The sequence below is a fragment of the Mastomys coucha genome, unplaced genomic scaffold (genome assembly GCF_008632895.1).
Source record: "Mastomys coucha isolate ucsf_1 unplaced genomic scaffold, UCSF_Mcou_1 pScaffold12, whole genome shotgun sequence".
Classification (NCBI taxonomy): Eukaryota; Metazoa; Chordata; class Mammalia; order Rodentia; family Muridae; genus Mastomys; species Mastomys coucha.
Genome location: NW_022196894.1, coordinates 10951886 through 10979795, shown reverse-complemented (window position 1 = coordinate 10979795; position 27910 = coordinate 10951886). Strand labels below are relative to the sequence as shown.

At 44.9% G+C, this 27910-nt stretch overlaps 2 protein-coding genes across 9 annotated transcripts in view; one reads left to right on the top strand and one right to left on the bottom strand.

Annotated features, from left to right (window-relative positions):
- The window catches only part of Myh11 (myosin heavy chain 11), a 108079-nt gene extending 103508 nt beyond the window's left edge, over window positions 1-4571 (top strand). For 2 of the 4 annotated variants that reach the window (XM_031363150.1, XM_031363149.1), the window contains 2 exons: window positions 1015-1053; window positions 3923-4571. In XM_031363150.1, the coding sequence (XP_031219010.1) occupies window positions 1015-1045 (31 nt within the window). In that variant the 3' untranslated portion in view covers window positions 1046-1053; window positions 3923-4571. The remainder of the gene's footprint in view (window positions 1-1014; window positions 1054-3922) is intronic. The other 2 variants (XM_031363148.1, XM_031363147.1) reach the window with 1 other exon arrangement.
- A 2168-nt stretch (window positions 4572-6739) lies between these two features.
- The window catches only part of Nde1 (nudE neurodevelopment protein 1), a 39188-nt gene continuing 18017 nt past the window's right edge, over window positions 6740-27910 (bottom strand). For 3 of the 5 annotated variants that reach the window (XM_031363141.1, XM_031363142.1, XM_031363146.1), the window contains 5 exons: window positions 19309-19445; window positions 15264-15443; window positions 11855-11946; window positions 9461-9606; window positions 6740-7835 (listed from right to left, as the gene is read on the bottom strand). In XM_031363141.1, the coding sequence (XP_031219001.1) occupies window positions 7742-7835; window positions 9461-9606; window positions 11855-11946; window positions 15264-15443; window positions 19309-19445 (649 nt within the window). In that variant the 3' untranslated portion in view covers window positions 6740-7741. Of the gene's footprint in view, window positions 7965-9460; window positions 9607-11854; window positions 11947-15263; window positions 15444-19308; window positions 19446-27910 lie in introns of all 5 variants that reach the window. The other 2 variants (XM_031363145.1, XM_031363143.1) reach the window with 2 other exon arrangements.

Genomic DNA, 27910 nt, shown 5'->3' with positions numbered 1-27910 from the left:
TTAACAGGCTAGAAACCATCCTTCTCAATTTCTCCAATCTAGTAGGAATATAACCGTTGTTCCCTCACTGAGAGCTCAGTGCAGGACCCATTTCCACCGTGACCTGAAGAATGTTCTGGTGGGGCTTGTGCCCTGCTGCCCTGAGTGAGTGGCTGGAGGATACTTACCTTAGCTATCTGAGGTCTCTCTTCTCTCTTACGCTTAATGGCTTTCTGAGATTGTTGACCATCTCTGTGTGTTCTTACCCTACTACATATGTGACCTAAGGTGGTTCAGACCAAGATAGAACCAAATCCTTTTGAGGTGCCAGTGTGTTCCATACTCTCTAAGTCTAGATCCACCAAAACATGAACTCATACACTAGAGCTGTATGAGGTTGATAAACCCTACCAACCGACAAGAAATCAATGAGCAAGTTTTAGTGCTGCTGGCCAGGTAAATGGCCTTCTACATGCCACAAGCATTTCCCATGTTGCCCATCACCTCCCACATAGCTGCCACCAAAGGTAACAGAGACCAAAGCTAGGGCAGTGGCTCACTTGGTTAAAGGGCTTATTTTTGAGCACAAAGACCCAAATTTAATCCCATAAACAAACTGGGCATGGTGGCACATTTTTGCACCCTCAATGCTAGGGTGGCAGAAACTGGAGAATTCCTGGGACTTTTGGCCAGCTAGCATAGTCCAATTAGTGAACTCTAGGCCAGTGAGACCCTGTCTGAAAAATACGAGGTAGGCAATGTTCATGAAGATGACGTCCACACACTGTTTTTCAGACTGTTTTTTTTTTTCAGATGCCTCTTTACCTTTATACAATGCTGGAACTTCTTCTAAATATTTCTCAAGTGACTCAGGAAGACAGAAGTTTAAATGGTGCCTGTCCTTATTTAAAGTGCCAACTTCTCCAGGCTGGCTCTCTGTTCATGTTGACTAAGAAATACCTTTTATTACTCAATTGAAGCTAGTGCCCTTAACATAGTGTGGATGGTAACCTCTGGGGACTCTCTCTGTTTCAGAGGGCCCCCCCCACAGGAAACTTCGCAGTGAGCCACCAGGTACCTTGTGCCTCCAGCTTTACAGCTTGTGTGTCACACTGTCCCTTATATCTCTATGCCCAGCACCCCTTTCCTTGTCCCCATCCCTCTGTACCCAGCACCCCTTTCCTTGTCCCCATCCCTCTGTACCCAGCACCCCTTCCTTTGTCCCCATCCCTCTGTGCCCAGCACCCCTTCCCTGTGTCTTCCCCTTTCCAAGTCCTTGCAAAATTCTGTGAGACACCCAATCTAAAGACTTGGCTTAGTTCAGAGCTGGGAATGTAAGAAGACCTCATCTCTTGAGTCATTGTCCTTCCCTCTGGCATCTTGTCAAACATGGCTTCTAGCAAAACACTTTGATCACACCTCCATGAGATTTTAAAATACTGCATGTTGGGGTTTTTGTTGTTATTTTGGTTTGGTTGGTTGTTTTTGACTCACGTAGCTCAGTTTGGCCTTGAGCTACAAACTGTCCTGTTTCACCCAATTGCTGCAATAACAGGTGTGTACTGCTATACTCTTTTAAATGATGCTGAGGATGGAACCCAGGGCTTCATGCATGGTAAACAAACAATTTACCAATTGTGCTTTTGCTGGGAATTATTCTTACCTGCATGCTGAGCCACTCGTACACTGTCAGGACTCTCATCGGTGTTGTAAGGTTGATACCTCATTGAGTACATATGGCATCTTCCTCTTGGCACACACCCCTAAAGAATGGACATGGTTTCTAACTGACTGGGTCATGAATCCAGAATAAAATAAACCCAGGGCCACAATGACTACAGCCCAGAAACTCATCTACTTGGTTAAACTTGTCCCATCAAAGGACATGAGCACTCCCTGCCACAGCACAGATGCCAGGGCTTCAGACAGCTTGAACTTGGGCTCACTGCTTACTGTATTTTCAGTGCATGAGGGTGGGACTTGGACACTACCTGCAGGAACTTTTTCTGGAGGCCTCATGGGTTTGCACATGTCCAGAGATAGGAGAATGAACTCAAAGCACATGGGGCCCTTGTCAAAAAGGGGCTTCTGCTTCTTTAGGATTTAAGCACCTTTGTTCCCCCATGATCTATCCAGGCAACGATGGCTTAGTGGAGTCCCCAGAACCTCATGCTGAGCTCAAGGACATCCTTGCTTATATCCCACCTGTTCTTTGTAGAATTTCAACATTGCTTTTGTTGTCAAATACTTTAGAATAATTAAGGTCTTGCAGAGAGCATCCCCAAGGATACAAAGGGGATCAGAGGAACCCTCAGACAGCAGGAAAAAAGTCTGATCTCCTGTAGAAGTCTGGACTTCTCACAGCACCTAGAATAAACTCAGAGTGTTTGGAAAGATCCCCAATTATCCAGAATGAGACCCTGGATGTTTTAAAACAAACCTTTGATAGGAGCCCCTATAACTGAGAGTTGGTATCAACCTTTTGTCTCAGATTTAAAATTGCTTCCTCCAATCGTGATCCTTGAGCTGGAACAATGCCCCGTGGTCTCTTGATGATATAACTTGTTTCTGAGATCTAGGGATAAACCCTTTGAGTCAACAAATAGAGACTGTTTCAAAAGGCACAAAGTATCTAGAGCCTTGATGTAGATTTAGACACTCTTTCTAACCCCAGGACACCACCCATTGGGTTCAGAAGCCAAAGTGTAGCCATGAGGAGAGGGGCACTGACTGTCATCCCTCTATACCACAGTCCAGGTCCCTTCACCCTCTCAAGGGAAGAAGCCCTTCTGAATTGGCCCTCTGAAGCTGGCCCCAGAGTCTTATTTTGGGAGTGGCTACAACTTGAAGTATTTATTCTTGATTGCTACATCTTGAGAAAACCCCCAAATGTTTACAAAGGGAGTTCCCTTACCTGCTACCTGCTGTGTATTACCTGTCTAACGTGTTCCTTTGGGATAAAGAATGGGTCAGTGGGTAGGCACAACCTCATGGCTTCTACTTCCAGCCTCCATATGGCCAGCAAGTTGCTTTTGTTACCCAATGTTGGTTTTCTTAACTGTACTAAAATGTGTTACCACCTATATTCAAATTCAGGTCAAACAGGGCTGTGCTGACCCAACAAGATCATGTGTTAGGTCACTGAAAATCCACATAACCTTCCATGAAATAGCAAAAGCTAGCTGCAAATAAACTGACCTTTCCCAGTTTTTGTCCACTTTCCTCTCTCACCCAAGGCTGCACTCTACATATCTAGTCCTTCCAGTAAAATCAGGTGGATTTGCATAGCCAGAGTGGGGCATTCAGAGGCTGAAGACAAGAGTAGTGAAGATTCAGGGCTGTCCTGCCCACTAGAACAAAATTGTCATTCAGATAAACAATTTTTCAACTATTCATTGGAACATCTACTTTGTGTTCTACATCATGTGACCATAATGAAGAAAATACATTCAAGTTAGACACCATTTCTCCACTGTGGGGGAATCTCAGAGCAGGAAGTTCCACACCAGCAGAGGATGCTGTGTCCACCCTTCAGCTAAGGCTTGTCCTTTGAGAAACGATTCCTCTGCACTTTGAAACCCTAAATCATGCCCTTTTTATTCCCATGGAAAGAAATTACAGATAAAACAGCACCAGGAGTGCACGCGACCTTCCACCTGATGACACCAAGCCTGTGTGCTACCCTATGCCGGTACTGGCCTTTTTCTCTTCCCAAACCAAGGCAGACCAGAATCCTATTTTAATATTTTAAAACCAATAATCCCATGCCAATTGAATAAATAGAACTACCCAGACTTTTAAGACTAGCTGGACTCACTCTGAATTTGTTTGTGACTCATTCATGTTGAGTGTATGTTTGATCTTGACCTTGATAAAAACCTCTTTCAATCACTGGGAAATTTCCTTACTAAAGACAAGTATATTTTCTGTTTCAAACCCATAGGAGAGGAAATGAGGCTTCATTTGTTCCTTCCAGAAGGGCTGGGGGTCGTAGAGTTATTGAAAACACAGATGGTTCTGAAGAAGAAATGGACGCTCGGGACTCAGACTTCAATGGAACCAAAGCCAGTGAATAAATTCAGGATTGGACACCATGTCAGGGAAACCAAAACACTAAATAACAGCAGAGCCCAGCAGACTGCTTAGCATTTGTCTCCATTCCTTCTCAAGTCACAGACATCATGCCACCCCTCACCAGGAGTCAACCACAACCCTGCACAAAGGGTGTGAATTCAAGTTTTTAAATGGGCTATCAGAAAATCCAAAAGAGAGATGAAGATCAGGAGCCACAGTCACCAGCAACTTTGTTTACATGAAAAGAGGAAGTTACGTGAATGGGTGCCACAGCCCCCAATCCACTCCCAACCATTCCCTGACCTGTGCCTGACCTTCCAGTTTGGGAGGAAAGCCAGTTTGAAAATTCCCTTCCCTTTCCTGCCTGCCACACCTCAGACACACAGTTCACCAAGACCAAGTGACTTTTTTAGTCACCTGAATTAAAAAAGAAACACTGCTCCCAGGGCAGAGCAGAGTGATCACACTCTTATTTGCACTCATGGACACTTTCACTAATAAAAGGTTGTAAATCACGAGAATGGAGTTGGCTCTTCTGTCCAGCTGTTGTCTGGGGCAATCTCATTTAATCCTCTCGGTGATCCCACTACAAGTAAGTGTACATGAAGCCTAAATGAATTCTGTGTTTACAACTGGGACCTGTCTCCAAGCTGCACAAAGATCACAACAACATCCCCAAAACACAAAGTCCTAGGTACTTCTAGACCCAAGCCTTTCGAGGGCAGCACATTCAACCAATATTTTAAGAACAAAGTTTCTTTGATCTGTTTAAATTGCAATACAGTATTTTTGCCTAGCAGAAGGGGTCTAGCAGAACGCCTCTATAAAAGCCAGAAATGTAGTATTTAGGACTGCTGATCACTACCAACAGTGCAGGCCTGATGGCCTGAGTTTGATCCTTGGAACTCACATGAAGTTAGTTATGACTAACTACATGACTACTACATGAGTGTTGTAGCATATACTCTCTCATGCACAAATAACAGACTTAAATATTTTACATTTGCAGACCACATCTGCTCTATAACACATTCATCTTCAAACAAAATGTGCAAAACTGTTAAAAACAAAACAAAACAAAAAAAAAGCAAGGCTGGTGAGATGGCTCAGTGGGTAAGAGCACCGACTGCTCTTCTGAAGGTCGTGAGTTCAAATCCCAGCAACCACATGGTGGCTCACAACCATCCATAATGAAATCTGACACCCTCTTCTGGTGTGTCTGAAGACAGCTACAGTGTACTCATTTATAATAAATTAAAAAAAAAACAAAAACAAAAAACAAAAACAAAAAAAAAAGCAAAAACCACTTAAGGCATAGTAGCCCATGCCTATAATCCTCAGGCTTGGAAGGCTGAGGCAGGGCTGACCATAACTTCAAGGCCATCTCAGCCTCCCCCAGTGACCACTTAAGAAAGTGTTCTTACATGAAGAGCCTCCAGGAGCAGGCTGGGGTCCTTTAACTCTCCAACTGTAATGCTTAAGGAAGACATGCAGAGGTTCTAGCCATGAACTTTCCTAAAGCCCAACTCGACAGAGCAAAAAAAAAAAGATAGGAAATAATGAAATACTGACAAGCCAATCCCACTGCCGAACACAGCTATAGCTGAAATGATAGACAAACATTTCTCCAGCATTACTGCTGAAGAGCTCACTTCAATAGATTTTTTTTTTTTTTTTTTTTTGGTTTTTCAAGACAGGGTTTCTCTTTATAGCTTTGGCTGTCCTGGAACTCACTCTGTAGACCAGGCTGGCCTTGAACTCAGAAATCTACCTGCGTCTGCCTCCCAAGTGCTGGGATTAAAGGTGTGCACCACCACCGCCTGGCTTCAATAGAGATTTTTAAAAATCAGATTCAAGTAAGGTGCTTGCTTTGCTCAAGTATGAGGCTCTCAGTTCAGGTCCACAGAACCCACACAAAAGCTAGGCATGACTGCACACTTCTGTAACCCCATCCTGGAAGACAAAGACAATGAGGATTCTTGGAGCTTGTTATCTAGCCTAACCTAATGGGTGGATGCAGGCTTAAAACTAGGGTGGCTAGAAGTAAGAGACAGCATCCTCAGAAAGGCAAGGGGGAGGGAGGAGGTGGGGGGCGTGGGGTGGGGGCTCCTCATAGGGGAGGGAGGAGGTGAGGGGCGTGGGGTGGGGGCTCCTCATAGGGGAGGGAGGAGGTGGGGGGCATGGGGTGGGGGCTTGTGGACGGGTAATGGGAAAGTTTCATATTTGATATGTAAACGAATGGAATAAAGGGGGGAGACGCTAAACATCAACCTCTGTGTACACATGTGCACTTATTTACCTACACATACAACTGAGAGAGATACCAGATGTTGACCTCTGATTCCCATATATGCATACATGTTTCTCCAAATCCATACAAACAACTACATATACCACACACAAAAACACTTTTTTTGTTGTTCTATTATTTTATTATGTGGTTAAACAAAAAACAAACTTAGGACACATACATCTATTGAGCAGGCATTTCTTTTGATTTTATTTCTTATAAATAAATTTTAATGTCATTGGCTACCTAGAGTTTTAAAGGCCTCCAGAGGTGTTTTGAATCTGTACAATCTTCAGAGCAGAACTAAAGCCCAGCTCAGGAGCTCTCTGCAGCCTGCTTCCAGTTGAAGCTATCTTCTGGAACATTCGGTGCATTTACAGCATGATTAAATTGTGTCTAGGGCATTTCTTTTGATTTTATTTTATTTCCATCTTTTCCCAGGTTATTAGGTCTAAGGAGAACAAATAGCCAAGCAGCTTAAAACCACCTTGTGAATGTCAGTAGCACACAGAAAGCTCTAGGTCTGACTCTAGACCAGTTTAACCATCAATTAGAAAATAAGTTAGTAGCCAGTGAAGGGTACCAATATTCTGCTATTATTAGGGTGCTCTTCTCATTGTGGACTGAAGCGTGAGGCAGTGCTACACCTCAGAGATGAGAGATGAGTTGGCATTGCAGAGCCTGTGCTGATCTTTCCACATCCCGATGCGGTGATCTCCATCTCATGCTTTAGTCACCCTGGTTGCTCTACGGTGTCTGGATGAAGCCCTGCTGGCTGGATGAGGCTCTGTTCTTATGGATGGTGTAACAAAGGCCAGTGCAATACAAGTTGTCCAGGGTCTTGATGCACATGCCACCCCAACATCAGGGCAGGGGACTCAAGGAAGACAGGAGTCAGTGTTCATCTATAGAGGATAGTCTCCCACTGACCCAAGAGGCAGACAGTGTTGAAGTGTCAAAGGTACATGACCATAGTTTAGGAAAAGCCTTTTGCCTCTGTAATCTCCCAGTCCTAGACACAATTTAATCATGCTGTAAATGCACCAGGAGAATGTCCCAGAAGATAGCGTCAGCTGGAAGCAGGCTGCAGAGAGCTCCTGAGCTGGGCTTTAGTTCTGCTCTGAAGATTGTACAGATTCAAAACACCTCTGGAGGCCACTAAAAGTAGCCAATGAGCCGGGGGGAGCTCATTTTAATGACATACACTGCTAGGGACTGGGCCACATGATAGGGATGATGCCAAGTCCACCACCACCAGCCTCAGTAAGCTTAAGTTGCACAGCACAAAGTGAATGCTGGTGATGGTGACTCTTACTTCTCAAACTACCTTGAAAATAAAGTGACTAAAAAATGCCTCTAAAGTAGGGAAGGCAGGTGAGGGTGCAGTCTCCACTGGTCCTAAAGCAAAAGCTTGACCACGCCCTGGGTGGATGGTAGCGCTGGTGACGCTGGCTCTGAGGCTGGCTTCCCAAACTCCAAGCGTTTTCCTGACCTTCAGACAGAGCAAACCATATTTAACAGATGAGACAGCAGTATCCCAGTGGCTAGCACAGGGCCCCCAAGGTTCTAAGAGTGAATGTCAAGAGCAGGAACAAGTCTCATAGGGTCTCAATTTTCTCTCCTGTGAAATGAAGAAAACAACACTGGCCATCTGGTTTCCTGATTCTCAAGGCTACAGAAAAAGCTTCCAATCTCAGAAGACCCTACAAAAGCATCTACCTTTTGGTCGCTTCATTTGGTTTGGGGAGTGCTGAGAGTTGAAAGCAGGGACTTGCTACTAGGCAACATTCCCAGCTTCTTGAATTTTGTGTGTATGTGTGTTTGTGGTTTTTTTGAGATAGGGTTTCTCTATGTAGCTCTGGCTGTCCTAGAACTCTGGAGACCTGGCTGGCCTCAAACTCAGAAATCTGCCTGCCTCTGCCTCCCAAGTGCTGGGATTAAAGGTGTGAGGCACCCTGCCCGGCACCGGCCCTTGAATTTAAAAAGAAAAAAAAATCTTTTTTTAGGCTGAAAAGATGGTTGTTGCTTAGACTAGCAATCCCAGAATCCACATAGTAGAAGGAAAGAACTGACTTTTGCAAATTGTCCTCTTGACCTTCACAGGTGCACTATGGGAAACACACTTGTGCACCTGTGTACACACACTCAATAAATACAATTGAAAAAATTTATTTTAAATAAAAATTTTGACTGGGCATGGTAGTATGTATGCCTTTAATCCAGCATACAGGGGCAAAGACAGGAAGTATACCCCAGGTTCCTCAAGCCCCCCAGGGCTACAACAGTGAGCCCTGGCCTCAAAAATAAATAGATACATCTAAAGATCTATGTTTAAAGGTCCAGAAGCTAAGTGTGAACCATGGATCAATCCATTTTCCTCCTGCATTTGCTTCAAGATTATCACACTGACACAGCCCAGGGCAACACAGACTCCTTTCAGTGAACTCATAAATTCAGAGGCAGCTGCAGGCCTCTGTTTTTGAGAATCTGGTCTGGCCAGACTGATCCTTGAAGGGTGCACAGATTTAAAACTAACGGCTTGGAGATAGCTCAGTTGGCAAAAGTAGTTGCCTCACAGCATCAGGACCTGAGTTTGATCCCCAAAACCCATGTAAAGAGCCAGACATGGCTTTTGATTGCAGCACTGAAGGGACGCAGAGGCAAGTGGATCCCTGGGGCTTAGTAGCATACTTGGTGAGTCCCATGCCAGCGAGACTGCGGACACTTGAGGAGCACCACTTAAAGCTGACCTTGGGCCTCCACAGATCCAAGTACCTAGTTTACCCCAACTCACAAATTGTTCTTGGGGAAGTGCAACTCCCAAACAAGGGATTTGAACAGGGCCTCCTCATAGTGCAAATCACATTATATACACAGCTCTCTACTTATCTTCCTGCCCAAATTCAAATATCATCTAATTTGCCCTCAAGCGAGAGGCTTATTCAAGGCCAGCCTGAGCTACAGAGGGAGTGTCTCTGTCTCATGAAAAGGAAGTAGAGGCTAAGGTTTGCTGAAATAATACTACAGCCTTAAAACAAGAGACTAGGTCAGGCTGGGGCTACTGTCCGATCTAGAGCAGCCTGGTATGTCCTGACAGAGAGTATCAAAGGCACTGACCCTTTATCGCCCACACTGGTGCTGCCTGGCCTTCTGTCAACACCATCTCTGTTTTTGGTTCCTCGACCTGAGGCTGGCCCACTTGTCCGGCTTGGGGACTGATCATACATGAAGTTCCTGCATGATGCTAGTTTGGACTCCAGGGCCTGAAAAGAAATTGACTTTCATCAGTCAAGTTATAGACAAAAGGCTAGAGAAACAGCTTGGAGGGCATTTGCCAAGTGTGCATGAAGTCCAGAGTTTGGTCCCCAGTGGCACATAAACTAGGTACGGCATACCTGTAACCCCAATACTTGGGAGGTAGAGATAGGAGGGCCAGAAGTTAAAAGTTGTCTTCAGCTACATAGCAAATTTGAGACTATTTGAGCCTGGGCTATGTGACCCTGTGCCTATCATACCCTTCCCCACCCCTCAAAAGGGGGAAAAAAATCCAGGAACACAAAAGTATGAGAGCCACTGTGTATGGTGGCATACACCTTTGATCTCAGCACTCAGGAGGTAGAAGCAAGAAGAGCTTTGAGAGTCCAAGGCCAGTCTGGTTAATATAGTGAGCTCTGAGAGCTCCAGGAAAGCCAGGGTTACACAGAGAGAAATTGTCTTAAAGAAACAAAAACAACAGCAAACAAAAAACTACCACCACCAAACAACAAAACAAACTGAGAGGCTGGAGAATCTTAGAATTTAAAATGAGGGCATTTAATAGAAATGTATGTATAATGTTTAACCTTTACCTAAAAGGGGGCATAGAAAACCTCTGTAACAAGCCAAAAATGTGGAGTAGCCAGTTCCAGGAACTTGGCTAACTCAGAGCCTCAGGGCTCTGGTTCCTGATACCTGGCCCTCCAGACTGATCCACAATGAGGGCGGAACTAGGAATAAAGGTCTACTGGTTTACGAGGCTCTCCACCCTGCCGACTGATAGATAAAGATTACATTCCTAGAAGGAATATGTTCCCCTCCATAACTGAATACCTTGGGTTGGGTCCCTCTGAAATTTTCCACTGTTTTTATGTTTCCTTGGCAACCCTCTCCCCACCCCCAGTTTGTGATTTTTCCCTTTAAATACCCCTCACTTCTTGTGTTTGGGGTCGAACTCCTCTGGCCAGCATGGTCATGAGATTGACCCCAGTACCGGCCTATCTCAAATAAACTTCATGTGATTGCAGCAAGTTTGGTCTCTCGTGAGTTATTGGGTGGTCGCATCATTCCGAGATTTGAGTAAGGATCTCTCCAGTTCTGGGGGTCTTTCAAAACAACAAACCCAAATAGAGCATGGGGGCCACAACAGAAAAAACAATCTAAATTGTGGTTCCAAAAATTCTAAGAGGTCCCCAGTCGCACTCTAAAATATCCAGAAGAGTCCCAGAAAATTAACTCTACCAAGTGGCACAAATCTGTAATCCCAGCACTCAAAGGACCAAGGACGGAGAATAACTGTACATTCCAGACCAGCCTAGGCTACATAGCAAGACCCTGTATCAAACAAACAACAAAAACACAAGAACTACCCTCAGCAAATACTAACGGTAACAACTCTGGAACTGTTCCCTCTGTGTCCCTTATTAAACATGAAGCAAGGTTCAAACAAGGCCTTGGACTTGGAGTAAATAAACATAAATATCCACAGACTTACAGACCTGTGCATGCAGGCAGACCCTGTGTGTGTGTGTGTGTGTGTGTGTGCTCTTTCCACATCAGGACAGGCTGGCCTGATAGTAAATGGCCTTTCATTTCTAAAAATGAAAGTGCAAATAGAAAGAATTCTGTTGTTGCATTGAATCCTGTGGACCCCTCTGGTAATTAATGCAACACAGAAAAGTTAAGGCCTTTGCTCTCTGTTCTTCAGAGGTTCAACGAGAGAGAGAGAGAGAGAGAGAGAGAGAGAGAGAGAGAGAGACAGACAGACAGACAGACAGACAGACACAGACACAGAGACACAGAGAGAGACAGATAGGAAGGAGAGGACTAACTCATTTTTAAATGGCCCTGGGATTTTTTCCAATTAAGAAATAACAACTAGGGCATTGTAATCTATAACTGTCATCTGAGAATCTGGGAAACTATGATGAGGCAGGAGGGCTGCTGCCCAGGTAAGGGAGGCCTGGTCTACAGGATAAGGCCCAATCCTGAAAGAAAGATGGGTACAGACATAGATACCACCTTATTATCCAAAATTACTTGGAGGAAAAATGAAAGATACCTGAAAAGGAAAAGGGGATCTGGATTCTGAACATATGGCCTCTAGCAAAATTTCCATCTAATGAGCTAAAGATGCTCAGAGGCATAGATGGACCAGTCACATTTAAAATTTAGGAGGTCTCTATGAAAGTGAAGAGAAGGACCATGTCTAGATAAACCTTCAGACAAAAAAATTCTACAAAGACCCAGACTTACCCCAACTTTGCGAAGAAGGTCCCCAACGATGTTTAGGGCTGATATCCGGGCTGCAGGTGTGAGTGGGGTCCCACTACTGGAGCTGTCCAGACCTGAAGGTGCAAGAAGCAGGACACTCAAACTGTGGGTGGGGGATGACACCTTCCCTTTGATTCTGATCACCATCTTATTTCATTAAGGAGTTAATTGGACAACACACCAAGAAACTATCAGACAGTCTATCTTTTGAATCCTTGGTAAGATTATATTAAACATCTATTTTTTAAAAAACAGGTTAATCTTTTTAAACCAAGCCAAGGTACATCTAAGAATTCCATACACCTTGTTAACATAAGCAGTGATCTGGATAAATGCATATTGTGAAAAACAGTGCCACATTTTGGGGAGGGAGAGACAGGGTCCCTCTTAAGTCTGCTGTGCTTACACTGGCAGTCTTTTTGCTGGGTATTAGGATTATAGTATGGTATCACCACAGCCAGCTAAGCAATCCACATGAAAAACAGCATGTCTCATAGCCAGTGATGACTCTAGGTAAAAGGTACTCACTGCCAAACCTAATTTACACACATAGACCATGACAACCACCCCCACAACACAGCTGGCACAACTATAGGCCTCACTAAGATGAGCTGAGCCTGAGCCACTAACTCATCTAAGCCTAAGATGTGGTAGCTTGAATATGAATGGCTCCAATAGGCTCATATTTTTGAATGTTTGTCACCTGAGAGTGGAATTGTTTGAAAGGATTATAAGGACTAGGAGGTGTGGGTTTACTGGAGTAGGTATAGCCTTGATGGAAGTGTGTCACTGGGGGTTGGCTTTGAGATTCTAAAAGCCCATGCTAGGCCCAGTATCTGTCTTTACTTGTGGATCAGGATGTAGCTCCTAGCTACTTCTTGAGCAGCATGCCTGCCACCGCTGCCAGGTTCTCTGTCATGATGATAATGGACTAAAGTCTCCAATCAAGTGCTTTCTTTTGTAAGAGCTGCTTGGTCATATTGTCTTTTTACAGCAATAGAACAGTAAGTAAGACACCAGGTGAGTCATATGAATCTCAAAACACAGGGAACTGCTCTGGACTGGAACCAGAAACCACAACAGTCTTAATCACCAAGGTTCACAGTGTGAGCTGAGGTTTATGCCCTGGAACCAGCCTGTCTGGCTGAGAACCTCAACTCTCCCACTTATCTGCTAGGTGACTTTAGGGACACTGGTGAACACACCTGAAAGATGGGACTACAACCTGCAGGGTAGGCTTGTGAAGATAGCTCTGTGAGGTCCTAATATGAAGTGTTACAAAGACTGTCTAGCATACAATGAGCATTCAATAACTGTCTATTTGCCTTTGGTGGCCTGACTGAATCAGTCAAGAGGCTGGGGGCAGAACTCAAATATCTCAGTTTTAACCATACCAATTACACTGGGCACATTTCCAGAGAGACCTATTGTTGGACAGCTCCCCCTTCTCATAAATATTTACTTATTTATGAGACAGGCTCTCACTAAGTAGACCAGTTTATGATGGTTTTATATGCTTGGTCTAGAGAGTGGCACTATTAGAAGGTGTAGCCCTGTTGGAGTAGGTGTGTCACTGTGGGTGTGGGCTTTAAGACCTTCATCCTAGCAGCCTGGAAGCCAGTGTTCTGCTAGCTGCCTTCAGTCAAAGATGTAGAACTCTCAACTCCTCCTGCACCATGCCTACCTACATGCTGCCATGCTCACACCTTGATGATAATGGACTGAACCTCTGAACCTGTAAGCCAGCCCCAATTAAATGTTATCCTTTATAAGAGTTGCCTTGTTATGGTATCTGTTCACTGCAGGAAAATCCTAACTAAGACACAGTTCAAGAGACTAGCCTTGAACTCTTAATTACAACCTCAGCTTCCAGAACACTGGGATTACAGATATGTACCACCATGCCCAATCCATGATGCTTTTGACATCTTCTGTGTTGCCACACCCACTCCAGTCGAGTCTTCATGAGAGCAGTCTACGAGGCAAAAAGCTTCAAAGAAGCTGGTCTCCTGGAGCCCTTTAGCATTCCTAATTCGGAAGTGGTCCAGGTTTGTCCTTGTGATAGTCGATGGAGGGTCTTGCATGCTTTCTTTCTGTATTAGGTATAGAGGTGCCTCCAAGGAATGATTTGCTAATAGCTAAACTAAATTGGACATTGTTTTCTGACCAACGTTCCAACATCCTAGTCTATGCTGAGCCAAACTTCGGCTTGGAATTTCATAAAGAATGTTACTCATTCAGACTAATTGCCTCCAGCATTGTTAGGGAGATAGTGAAGGAGGTCAGGCATTGAAGTTTACTGAATAAGAGTTAATTATCCCAGGGCAAGTTCAACTAGAATCCTCATTTCAGTCATGTATGGCAGACCACATTAGAATTGCAGCTGAGCCACTCAAAGGAACTAGATTATTGTATTATTCTTAGTAAGGTTAGCAAGAATGGGACCCCTGGGGCATATCTCTGCTAGCCCAGAGGATTAGCACTGTTGGGCATTTACTAAGGACAGGACTAGACTAGACTAGAATGGAAACCATTTAAACCTGGTTTCTAAGATTAAGCTGACCTTAGATAAAACTGACTTTCTTTCAGTAGCAACCATTGCTTAGTTCCTGTCAATTTCCATGTATATACTTTTCTATAGAACCATTGTGTTTCAGATGACCTCGGTATACCTTGACCATTGTGCGCCCATGACTTTTCTTTTTCTTTTGTAAGGACCATAAAAGTCAGATGCCTACTTTGAGAAATTACACTAAGATTCAACACTCCCTTGAGTCCACGTCTGTGTGTCATTCACCAACTCTTTGCCCACCTGATTACCAGGACCCTGATTTCTCCCGAGTGTTGAGGGACCATCGACTGGGCCAGCCTGTGGCAGTGTGTAACATTTAGACCTTCAGATTTCTGGCCACTAGGGGTACCTGGAATGGACCCATGTCTTCTGTGGCAGAGGTTGCTGCCCTTCTAGACAGTGTCTGTTCTTTATCACAGGATTTGTTATGTCTTGCCTCATTCAAGACTCTCCTATTATAAATCTCAACAGAGCAATCTCTACTGAGTATTCCCACACTACTCTCTAACTGAGCCACACCCAAGACACTTCACCTAGGACCCACACTAGGTTCTCACCAGGGCAAACTATTTGTTTATTTCTCTCTCTTTTTAACTTCCTTCTTTCTTTCCTTCTTTCCTCTTCTCCCTTCTTAGGCATGGTCTTTCTACATAGCCCTGGATGTCCTGGAACTCACTTTGTAGACCAGGCTGGCCTTGAATTCACTGGGCTCTACCTGTTTCTGCCTCTTGAGTGTGGGGGTTAATTATACCACCACACCTGGCATAAGGACAAACTCTTTAAATCAAAGAAAAACTTCCCTCTGCCCCACCTCCTCACCACGTCTGAACATTCCTGGTGTGTTCAAAGCAGAGCTAGGTCCTCGGTGAGCTACTGGAGTAGATGGTACAGAGCCTGTAGCCTGCACAGCCATGTCTGTCCTTTTGGCTTGCCCTGAGCCTGGCATGGGTGTCCGGGGCTTGTCTTGCTTCTGCTGCACAGCCAATTCCTGCCGCAGATCTGTACAGGGAAAGGATCCAGAATGTAAGTCCTTGCTTCTGGGTGAGGATGCAGCCAAAATAGGAGTGTACAACCTATATATCAATCTGGAAACTCTGAATGGAGGGACACCCATGTTCTCTCTTAATAGTTATGCCAAAAAACACTCTTCTGCATAAAAAGAACTTAAAAACTTTAACATATTTGTTAATAAATTTTTAAAAAAGATTGCAACACTGTGGTATGGACAGAACCATAGTGAAAACTTGCTTCCCCACAGTTCTCTTCTATCTGGAACGCATAACCAAGTTTTGTTTTTTTGTCTTTTTTTGCTGTGTCTGTTGTTGTTTGTTGTTTTCCTTGTGAAGCTTGAGGTCAATTTTATTAAAGTTTAAGGGAAACACCACAAGCAGGCAGGCTTGAAATCTCAGCAGCTACCAGACAGAGTTAGGAGAAAAGGAAGAGAGAAAGCCACAGCTTTTGAGTTAGGCCAGTGCAAGGGAATTGTGGAGGGCTCCAGAGAGAGAGTAAGGGAGCCCTGCATGCCTGGGCTCCAGAGAGAGGGTAAGGGAGCCCTGCATGCCTGGGCTCCAGAGAGAGAGAAAGGGAGCCCTGCATGCCTGGGCTCGAGAGAGGGTAAGGGAGCCCTGCATGCCTAGGCTCCAGAGAGAGAGGGTAAGGGAGCCCTGCATGCCTAGGCTCCAGAGAGAGAGAAAGGGAGCCCTGCATGCCTGGGCTCCAGAGAGGGTAAGGGAGCCTTGCATGCCTGGGCTCCAGAGAGAGAGAAAGGGAGCCCTGCATGCCTGGGCTCCAGAGAGAGAGAAAGGGAGCCCTGCATGCCTGGGATCCAGAGAGAGAGTAAGAAAGACCTGCATGCCTGGGCTCCAGAGAGAGAGAAAGGGAGCCCTGCATGCCTGGGATCCAGAGAGAGAGAAAGGGAGACCTGCATGCCTGGGATCCAGAGAGAGAAAGGGAGACCTGCATGCCTGGGATCCAGAGAGAGAGTAAGAAAGACCTGCATGCCTGGGCTCCAGAGAGAGAGAAAGGGAGCCCTGCATGCCTGGGCTCGAGAGAGGGTAAGGGAGCCCTGCATGCCTGGGCTCCAGAGAGTGAGTAAGGGAGCCCTGCATGCCTGGGCTCGAGAGAGGGTAAGGGAGCCCTGCATGCCTGGGCTCCAGAGAGAGAGAAAGGGAGCCCTGCATGCCTGGGCTCCAGAGAGAGAGAAAGGGAGCCCTGCATGCCTGGGCTTTGGCCAGTACGAAAAGAGATGGAAGGGACAAGGACAAGCAAATCAGAAAACTGGGCAAATCTCTGCAGAGCTGCAAGCTTGGCTCAGCAACTGACTGCCATTTTGCTATGTATCCAGGATGAAGTCAAACACTAGATCATCTCAGAGCCTCCTAAGCACTGGGATCCCAAGTGGATATAGCCACCTAACCTTTCCAGACTTCCTCCTCACAGTTCACATCTGTTGGAACTCCTACTGAGTATTGTACAATGATTTTAGGAATCATTAGCAGGTGGACAGGCCTGTCTGTAACTAATCCTCTCCCCTTCCATGAAGGGTCTGCCATCTTTCCCATGACAACCTATCTACCAATGCCCACTCATTTTAATAACTGTTTAACATTCCATAAAATAAGTGCCTGTGATTTGCTAGTATCTTCATTACTAAGGTCCAGGCTGAGAGGGGGGGAACCCCGTCTGGCTGAGTCTATCCAGCTAGGATCTCCTGCCTTCCAGAGAATAACACCCCAAGCCAGGAGTCTGTCACAGCAGGAACTTGTTTAATTGTATCAATCTTTTTGTTTATAAAGGGTTGAGAGAGGAAGTGGGGTTTTTTTTGCTGAGGTGAGATGACATAGAGGGAGGGGAAAGGTGAAGAAGGGTAGGGTGACTGACAGAGCCAACAAAGTTATTCTAAGTCAGCAGTAGCTAGGCAAAGGCAGGCTTAAGCAGGTCGTACTGGCTAGGAGGTGTATGCAGATTTCTGAGTTCGAGGCTAGCCTGGTCTACAGAGTGAGTTCCAGGACAGCCAGGGCTACACAGAGAAACCCTGTCTCGAAAAACCAAAATAAATAAATAAATAAAATAAAATAAAAAATAAAATAAAAAGCAGGTCGTGTTGAGTCACTCCAGTATGGAAGTGACCGAGACAGTTTTCAAAACTCGAGCCAGGCTCAGGTTTGTCCTCAAGGCCCAAACCAGGGCCAAAATGGGACCCAACACTAATGGTATAGGTTGAAGAGGCCAGGAGCTCTTATCTGAAATGTTTTGGACCATATGTGCCAAGTTCTTTAAACTTTGTAATACTTGCATAGACTTTATCAATCATCTGAGAATGTCTTCCATCCAAGGTTTGTTGTTGTAATTTGTTTGTTTTAAGATGTGTTCTTCGAAACCCAGATAACCTTGAACTTCCTATGAAGCTAAGGATGACCTTGAACTGATCCTCCTCCAAAATGCAGGACTTGCAGGTATGTACTGTGAGTTTAAGTTTTCAAATTGTGCTGTGGGAACATTGGCTGAACCCAGTGGGAGGCCAGGTCCCAGAACCCAGGAACAAGATGACCTGGACGTCTTCCTGAGAAAAAATTAACAAATAACTGCCAGATGGCTAACCTGCCCCTGAACCCGAGACAGAGCCAGCACCAATCAGAAACCACCCCGTACCTTCTCCTTACCCCAGTCTTCCCTTTTGCCCCAGCAACTGCACAAGTATAAAAAACTGCCTAAGACCTTGCTCGGGGGCCAGACTCCTCTATCCCTTCGAGGGATATGAGTCTCGCCCCAGCTTGCTGGAATAAAAGCCTCTTGCTGATTGCATCAAGTCCGAGTCTTCAAGTCTGAGTCTCGGTGGTCTGAGTGTGAGGGTCCCTTCGGGGGTCTCACAGTATCACCATGCCCATGCCCACTGAGCACTCCTATGCTCTGAAATCTAAAACTATTTAAACTTGACCACTGCTTTTTAAACCCTATCTACTGACTACACCATTTGATATCAAATTTAAATTCTTATTTGAAAAGAATTAAGGGCCAGGCATAATGTCATACAACTTTAATCCCAGCACTCAGGAGATAGAGGAGGATCTTTGTGAGTTCAAGGTCAGCCTAATCTACAAAGTAAGTTCCAGGACAACCAGGGCAGTTATACAGAGAAACCCTGTCTTAAAGAAACAAAATCTCTTAAGAATGCAGTAAGGAGGACCGGTGAGATGGCTCAGTGGGTAAGAGCACTGACTGCTTTACCGAAGGTCCTGAGTTCAAATCCCAGCAACCACATGGTGGCTCACAACCATCCGTAATGAGATTTGACACCCTCTTCTGGTGTGTCTGAAGACAGCTACAGTGCACTTACATAGAACAATAAATAAGTAAATCTTTAAAAAAAAAAAAAAAGAATGCAGCAAGGATGGCTTACCAATGAAGGTTCCATTAGTCTAAAACTCCCAACAACAAAAGCTGCCCAGCAATACAATGGCATTTTTCTCCCCAAGAAACTCTTGTGCTTCTGCCAGGACTCAAGCCTGTCTGGCATATGTGGGAATCGCTCTCTGAGGAAACAATTCTGAACTAAGGTGGCAAAGCCCATGAATAAAGACAGAATTTGTGAACCCCAAGGCTTTTCCTGCAGACACACACGAGGTATCTGACAGCCATTCCAATAATCACCGAGAACTGCTGACAATCCAGAACACCCACCCCAGCTATCATTTACACAGAGCTGCCCCTCAGCCTCCCCGAACCCGGTTCATGTACAGAATAGCTCCAGACTCCCTGGAAAGGCAGTGCTCTGCAAGGCCGAGGGCAGATGTTGTCTTAGATGGAGAAGCGCCATGCAGGGAGGAGAAGCACCATGCAGGGAGAAGCAGGGAAAGCCTCTGACCTCGGGCTTCATCCTTCAGCCTCTGCACAGATTCTAGAAGATTCTCCTTCTCATCCAACTCGCTCTCCAGGAAGGCGTTTCTTTCAATGGCTTGATTCAAACGTTGCTCAAAGTCTTCCAGGGACATGATTGTGGCTCTGGGTAGAATAAGCAATGGCAGCATCTGTCAGTGCCTGAGTGGTCCTAAGTACCACAGGGCCTCCTGGGCCTCAGGCTCCTCATCTATAAAATGGAGTCATCAGGGCTAAGAAGATACACCACAGGGTTGTCTTGAGAATCAAGTCTGATAATTTCCACATGGCAGTAAAGCCTATGATGACCTAAAGCCTTGCCCATTAGGGCCACAGGCTCCACCCAGTCATTGACAAATCAACCCCAGCTTGTCTAGGAATGCTAATTACCATTCAGAACAGTCCAGCACTGACACAGACACACACAGACACAAAGACACACACACACACACACACACACACACAAGAGACCAGCATTAATCTTAGTGACTTTAAAGTGACACTGCAGTCACTAAAGCGTTTGAGCATGGCTTGAGATCCCCAACACCTACATAAAAAGATGGGTACACAGAATAAGCCTTTTATCCCAGCATTAAGTGGCTTTCTGGCCACCCAGGCAGCCTATCCAGAACAAAAAAAAATTTTTTTTTGGTTTTTTAAGACAGGGTTTCTCTGTGTAGCCCTGGCTGTCCTGGAACTCACTCTGTAGACCAGGCTGGCCTCGAACTCAGAAATCTGCCTGTCTCTGCCTCCCAAGTGTTGGGATTAAAGGTGTGCACCACCACCGCCCAGCCAGAACAAAAATATTGTGGGGGTGGTTGAGGAAGACTCCTGATGCTGACCTCTGCCACTCTCTCTTCTATATGTACACACGTGATGATAAAAACTAGTTTCAAAAGCTCTGGGTACTCAACCCCTAGCCACTGCCCTCCAACAGCCACTTCTTTGTGAACAGGGCAGGCATTTTACTAGAACACAGTAAATGGTGGTAAAAGCAGAGACAGGCTGTAACTTAAAAATGGTAATAAAAAGAATCTGTTAAGTGTTTTAACTCTGGCCCAGCTGCTTTCACTGGATCCGTTTTCTCACATATAAAGCAAAGGACAGTAAGGGCACCTCTGTGATATGAGACCAGGAATAAAGTAGACTAAACAGTCGACACATACTTTATACGGATATGCTCAGTCTGTGCTGGCACTTTTAATTAATGGCCCTGAGTTTGCCCCCCAGAAGACACCTGGCAGTGCAGGTGCATTTTCTGCAGAAGGAAGCATGTTTGAAGTGGGGTCCAGAGCTAGCGCTCTGCTCTTTCCTGTAAGACTCACTGGGGTTCTTGTTCCTTCAGCTTCGGGGGAAGGCTAAATTTACTAACTCATTCAACATTTCCTCTTAACACCATGTTAGTACCTGTTCTCAAAGGGTCTTTAGAGAAAGTGAATGGGATAGTCACCTAAGGTGCCTACCTAGTGACAACAAAAGAAAACATTCAGGAGTCTGACATTCGGGACCCAAGGTTTCCAATGTATTTCACTGTCGTCTGTCACAAAAATGAAAAAGATCAAACATCAAGGTATTCCTAGATGGAGGGATGTGGATGCTTCTGAAAAAGCAGATGAATGCTCTGTACTTAGGAGGCTCATGAAAATGAAACTGGGGTGGGGAGATGGTTAAAGCAGCTGCTAGAAGCACAAAGAGCAGAGTTCAGATCCTGAGAACCCAGGTAATGCCAGGTGGACATGCTTGTGATTTCTGTCTGGGAAGGTGGAGACAAAGGAGCCCATAGCAAGCTGACTAGCTAGACCAGCCATTTCAGTGAGTGCAGGGTTTGATTCAGAGACCCCGCTTCAAATGAATAAGACATAAGAGCAATGAGGATTCTCAACATTAGCCTCAGGCCTCACATGCACATGAACACAAATAAAACATACATATATGCACACTGCACATATGTGAAAATGGAAAAGAAAAAATTCTTTCACCATCTTAATAAGAAAATATCAATTGGTGTTAGTGGTAGGGGTGACACTCACACCACTCTAGGGTCTCAAAAATGAACAACAGGCCAGGTGTGATGATAGATCCCTGCAATCCTAGCACTTGGGAGACTGAAACATGAGGACTGCAAGTTCAAGGCTAGTCTGGACACATATAGAAACCCTACCTCAAACCCCTGCCTTCTCCTGAACTAAAAAATCCACCAAACAAAACACAGAAAGCTCTAACGGCGACCGTCTTGAACACACAAAAGTCAAATAACCCATGCACAGCAAAGCACACGCTAAACAAAGCCAAAAGAATTTCCCAATACTTTCTACTCATGTCATAGACAAACAGGTAAGTCTCTTAGGAAACAATGAAAACCCATACAAATCCAGCTTCAAAATACTGGTGGGGTAACACATCTTTATTTCTAATACTTAGAAGGTAGATGTGGCAGGTAGGGAGGGAGGGAGAGAGAGGAGAATAAATAGGAGAGGGAGAGAAGGAAGAGTAAGTGGGAGAGGGAGAGAATGTAGCTCATAGAAAATGGATTACCATAGCTCCAGGTCATTTAGGATTCAAAACTGAAGTGAACCCATTTCTCCTCTATTTGACTGGCAGAAATTCTAAGTGTCCATTGTGTTAAGGAAGCTATTTGGAAAATCAGGAATTGGTACTCTGGGAATTGGCCACTGGGAATATAAACTAGTAAAATATAAATAGATGGACAATTCTTATCCAAGTCACACAGGCCCATGTCCTCAGACCGGGCCCCACTGCACAGGTACACATTGTAGGAGGTTACTCATTAGAGACTCTGATTAGTAAAGGAACTAAGAATAGCAAGACACATCCCCAGGGACCTGGGTAGGTAAGCCAGCACAGGATCAGCCAATGTTAATCATTCAGTAGACAACTACATATGTCTGGAAAAAAAAAAAGAACAAGGATGTTCTGTCTCCTTCAACAGATAGCATCTCCAGCATCCGCTGCTAAGTGGAAAAGCAAGATGGACAACTCTGAGTGCAAAGTGTTCCACTATGGAGGACAGAGGTGGAGGAGAGCAATGCCTTTTACTTTATTCTATCAGCATATATTAGTTATACATAAAGGTTTCTTTATGGTGTTTTCATACATGAGCATCATTTTCATCATGTTTACCATAAACACTCATTACCCTTTTTTGTCCCCTACACTCTCCCATTATCCCCTTTTGTTTTCATGTCTTTAGTGTGTGTGCATGTGTGTGTGTGACCCAATGAGCCAGTGAGGGTGGCTCCCAGGGGTATGGCTATCTTAGAGTGCTGCACCACTAAAGAAAAATCTCTGCTCCTAGCTGCAACCATTAACAACTACTCATAAATCCTTAGGGAGAAACGGGGGTCTCATGAGACCCTCCCACTTTCATGACAGAGTGCTATAAACAGTATCTGTTTTCTATTTGTTTGAATTTCCATTAAAAACAAACAAACAGGGCTGGAGAGAGAGCTCAGTGGTTAAGCACTGTCTGTTCTTCCAGAGGTTTTGAGTTCAATTCCCAGTAGCCACATGGTGGCTCACAACCATCTATCCTGGGATCTGATGCCCTCTTCTGGCATCAGGTGTTCATATAGAGAGAACATTCATATACAATAAACAAACAAACCATAAAGCCAAACCAAAAAACAAACTCCCCTGGGGATAGAGATACCTCAGCAGTTAAGAGTACAAGCTGTACTGCTCTTTCAGAAGATCCACATTCAGTTCCCAACACCCATATCAGCTGCCTGTAATTCCTGCTCCAGGGGATTCACACCTCTGGCATCCACTGGCACCTATACTCATATATAAATATCTATATACACAATTTAAATCTTTTTAAAAGGATCTGGAGAGATATCTCAGTGTTAAAAAGCACTAACTACTCTTCTAGAGGTTCAATTCCCAGCATCCACATGGCAATTTACAATTGTCTCTAACTCCAGTTTTGGATCAATGTCCTCTCTGTCCTCCGTAGGCATTGTAATACAATGCACATAAAAATTTAAAACCTTTAAAAAATTCAAACAAACAAACAAACAAACACCCCTTGAGCTGGTGAGAATAATTCAGTGGTTAAGTGGGCTTGCTGCATGGGAGAGGATGCGCCTAGTCCTGCAGTGACTTGATGTACCAGGGTAGGTGACATCCAAGGTGGCCTGGGACTTTAGAGGAGAAAGGGATGGGGGTTGAGAAGAGGAGCTTTGTGAGTGGGAGACTGGGAGGAGGGGGCCTGATATTGGGATGTTAAGTGAATTAATTAATTAATTAATGAAAAAACACACCTAAGAGCACAGTCCACCAAACTACAGAAAAAGAGAGTGCTTGCTGTTCTTATAAAGACCTGACTTTGGTTCTCAGCATTCACATAAAGCAGCTCACAATCTCTCTGTGGCCCCCCAGCTCCAGGGGATCTGAACTTCTGGCTTTTGTAGGTACCTACATCCCGGTGCATTTATTACATACACATAATTAAAATTAATAAGAATAAATCTTGGGGGGAAAAACCTCTAACCCTTCCTATCATAGTTTTGAACTGTGTGAATGTAGTAACTTCTTGTGGAGAATTGCATTATTGATCCTAATTCTTTATCTGTTCCTGCACCTACATCCTTGCTGGAATCTCACTGTGAGTAGAATATACTTTCATCCTCTGAACGCGTGACATGCTTTTTTTTTTTGAGGCCAGACAACACTTTAATGTTTTAGGAAGGTCCCAAGTCCATCTAGCCAAGGAGATGCTGTTCCTCAGCCTGCTTCTTCTGCTGCTTTGTCAGAAGCAGCAAGGATTTTGCTCAGTCTGAATGAGGAACCTCAAGGTCACGGTCAACATCCTAAGAAGGATGAGAAAATAGCTGCATCCCATGACCTGCTTTTTATAAAAGACGTATGTGTGAAACTGACACTGGCTCACTTCAGAATATGATGTCACATACTATCTTAATTAGTTACTATCACTGGGATGAAAGCCAGGACCAAAAGCAGCCTGGGGAGGAAAGGTTTTACTTGGCTTATATTTTCACATCATAGTCATCACTGAAGGAAGTTGGGGTAAGAACTCAAGCAGGGAAGAAATCTGGAGGTAAGAGCTGATTCGGAGGCCATGAAGGAGTGCTGCTTAGTGGCTTGCTCAGCTTGCTTTCTTAAAGAACCCAGGACCACTAGCTAAGGGATGGTACAACCCACAGAGGGCTGGGCCCTCCCCCATAAATCACTAATTTAAAAAATGCCCTACAGGCCTGATCTTATGGAGGTGTTTTCTCAGATGAATTTCTCTCCTCTCAGATGACTTTGGCTTGAGTCAAGTTGACACAAAACTAGCCAGGACATATATTACCAACTATAGACTGGACCAAATATAAATCCAGAAATAAATGCTGGGATAAATAAAAAATGTGCAATGGAACTGAATTCAGTACACTAGGGGAAACAATGAAGGGTTGAGTAAACAGTGCGCATCTACGGGAAGAAAACCAAACTGGAGCAGTGTTACATTCGCACCATCAGGATAAAAAATAAACATGACCATGAAGGCTGTCATCCGCAGGCAAGGAAGAGACTCCCCAGCACTCGGAGCAGAGAGCAGTGCTACTGATTCTATCTTCAGAGAATTTTACTTTAAAAAGCTGTAGTGACAGAAAACCAGTACCACCAGGGGCCTCAGAACCTGCACAGCTCTTGCCCATATTTCTGGCTGACCTCTGAGCCTGAGTACACAGGGAAAGACTAAGTATCCAAAGGCACTTCAGCAACTGCCTGCTACAAACAGAAGACTGAGTGCAGTACAAGTTCAGCTATGTGATCTGCCTGGGAAAGGAGACAGAGGTAAACAGCTAATGGGACACAAGGGCTACAATGTTCACAACCCAACCCAAACTAACTGGACTCATGAGACAATGAAAACCTGACAGAATTAAAGAGAAAAGACAATCACTGGATCAACACTGAGATGACTTTGCTGGAAATAGGTCAAAGGTTAAAAACAGCCGCTGTGACTATGCTCAAGATCTGAGACAGGAAGAAAGCTCAGTGAAGGAAAAAGGAATAGAGGAGGAGAAGGAGGAGGAGGAAGAGGAGGAAGAGGAAAAGGAGGAGGAGGAGGAGGAGGAGAAGGAGAAGAAGAAGAAGAAGAAGAAGAAGAAGAAGAAGAAGAAGAAGAAGAAGAAGAAGAAGAAGAAGAGGCGGCGGCGGCGGCAGAGGGGGAGGAGGAGGAGGAAGAAGAGGAAGAAGCAGAAGAAGAGGAGGAGGAGGAGGAAGAAGAAAAGAAAGAAGAGGAAGGAGAAGAGGAAGAGGAAGAAGAAGAAGAAGAAGTGGAAGAAGAAGAGGAGGAGGAAGAGGAGGAAGAGGAAAAAGAAGAAAAACAGGAAGAAGAAGAGGAAGAAGGGAAGAGGGAGAAGAGGAGGAGGAGGAAGATGAAGATAAAGAGGAAAGAGGAGGAGGAGAAGGAAGAGGAAGTAGAAACAGCAGCAGCAGCAGCAGCAGCAACATGGAAATTATAGTTCTGAAAAAACAATGTTTAAAATCAAACCTCGTTTGATCTAGTGACTGACTGAATCTTGGAGAGTTCAGACAGTTCAGACGTATCTGGCTTCATCCCAGGTTTGCTTGCTGAGTGTTTACAGCCCAACATGGAAGGCTGTCACAAGACTCTCATCCGAGTATCTCTACTACCCAAAGCATGCAACTACAAAACTCTGCCTTAATTGCATATGGCCTCAAAGAAGAGCTAGAGAACAGTCAGAAGTCTAGGGGAGGAAGTCTTCATTTATGCTGCAGCTGGGAAGCCCTCATCCCTACTAGGTGTGCTTTCCAGGTGTGGTCTTTACCCTGCAAGTGACCCCTCACCTGTGCTCTGTAAGGGAGCCCAGTGAACTCATTGTTTCCCCAAAGTGAACTTTAGAAGAATCACGCCTTGGCTTTTGTTTGGACCTTAGGGAAGGTAGCTGTTGCTTAGTCTTCCTCCTGTGAAAGAATTTTAGCAATATCCAGCTTAACAGCAGATTAGAGAATTTTAAATTAAAACAATAGAAATAGACAAGATTAAAGGAAAAACAAATGAAGGGTTGGAGAGATGGCTCAGTGTGTAAAGTGCTTGCTGTGCAAACATGAGAACCCAGGTTTTGGATCCCCAGCACCTGCATAAAAGCTGGGTATGGTGGCAAATGTATGAAACTTCCCTGTGTGCAAGCTGGAGAAAAGAGAAACCTAGGAGCTGTCTGGCAGCCAGTCTAGCCAGAACAGCAAGTTCCAGGTCCACTGAAAAATCCTGCCTCAAAAACTATGATGAAGAGCAACAGAGGAAGATGCCCAAAGTCAAGCTCTACCCTCCAGATGTACCCATACAACCATATCAACATAATGCATAGACCATGGTGAGAGAAAGAAAGAGAAACAGAAGGAATAGAAACTCTGAGACCTATATGACAGGATTCATATCTGGACAGAATCCAGATCGTGCCTCAAAAGAAAAGAGGAACCAGGGGAATCTTTGTAAATATGAGGAGAGCCTGGCCTGCATAGAGTTTAGACCAACCAGAGATGCTTAGTGAGATCCTGTCTCAAAAGCAAGCAAGCAAGCAAGCAAACAAACAAACAAAACAAATGGAAAAGTATTTGGAGAAAGAGTGGTCAAAGTGAAATTTGATGAAAGACAAATGTTAGTCACAGCTGTTGTGTGGTATAATCTCTTTTGATTTTGATATTGATTTGCTGTGTGGTATAATCTCTTTGGCATACCTTGGCCCAGACCTGCCAAGGAGCACAGTCCACCAAACCATAGCCAGGAGCACAGTCCACCAAACCACAGAAAACCACAGCCAGGAGCACAGTCTACCAAACCACAGAAAACCACAGCCAGGAGCACAGTCCACCAAACCACAGAAAACCATAGCTGATGAGAACCAGAGAGCAATGACAGAAAACAGCTCTTCTGACATATAGAAAAGCAACAATTACAGAAGATTGCAACATCACCTTCAAAGTCTAAGCCTGTCAGGCCAGAATTCTGCATCTAATGAAAATATCCTCCAAGTCAGCATGGAAAGCCAGCACACCTAAAATCCCAGCACTGGGGGAGGCAGGGGGTAAGGGTGGGGTAGGGGTGTGTGCAATGGGAGTGTCAATTAGGAGCCTTGTTACGAATCTGAGGCCAACCTGGTGTACACAGAATTCCAACCCACCAGAAAAATCTGTTTCAAAAAAAAAGCAAAGGAGAAGAGAGAAGAGCAGATCCTTGAAGATAAGTCAGGAAACAACCCAGCTGTGAGCTGGAGGGTATACAGCACAGCTGTGAGCTGGAGGGTATACAGCACAGCTGTGAGCTGGAGAGTATACACCACAGCTGTGAGCTGGAGGGTATACACCACAGCTGTGAGCTGGAGGGTATACAGCACAGCTGTGAGCTGGAGGGTATACAGCACAGCTGTGAGCTGGAGGGTATACACCACAGCTGTGAGCTGAGGGTATACAGCACAGCTGTGAGGTGGAGGGTATACGGCACAGCTGTGAGCTGGAGGGTATACGGCACAGCTGTGAGCTGAGGGTATACGGCACAGCTGTGAGCTGAGGGTATACGGCACAGCTGTGAGCTGGAG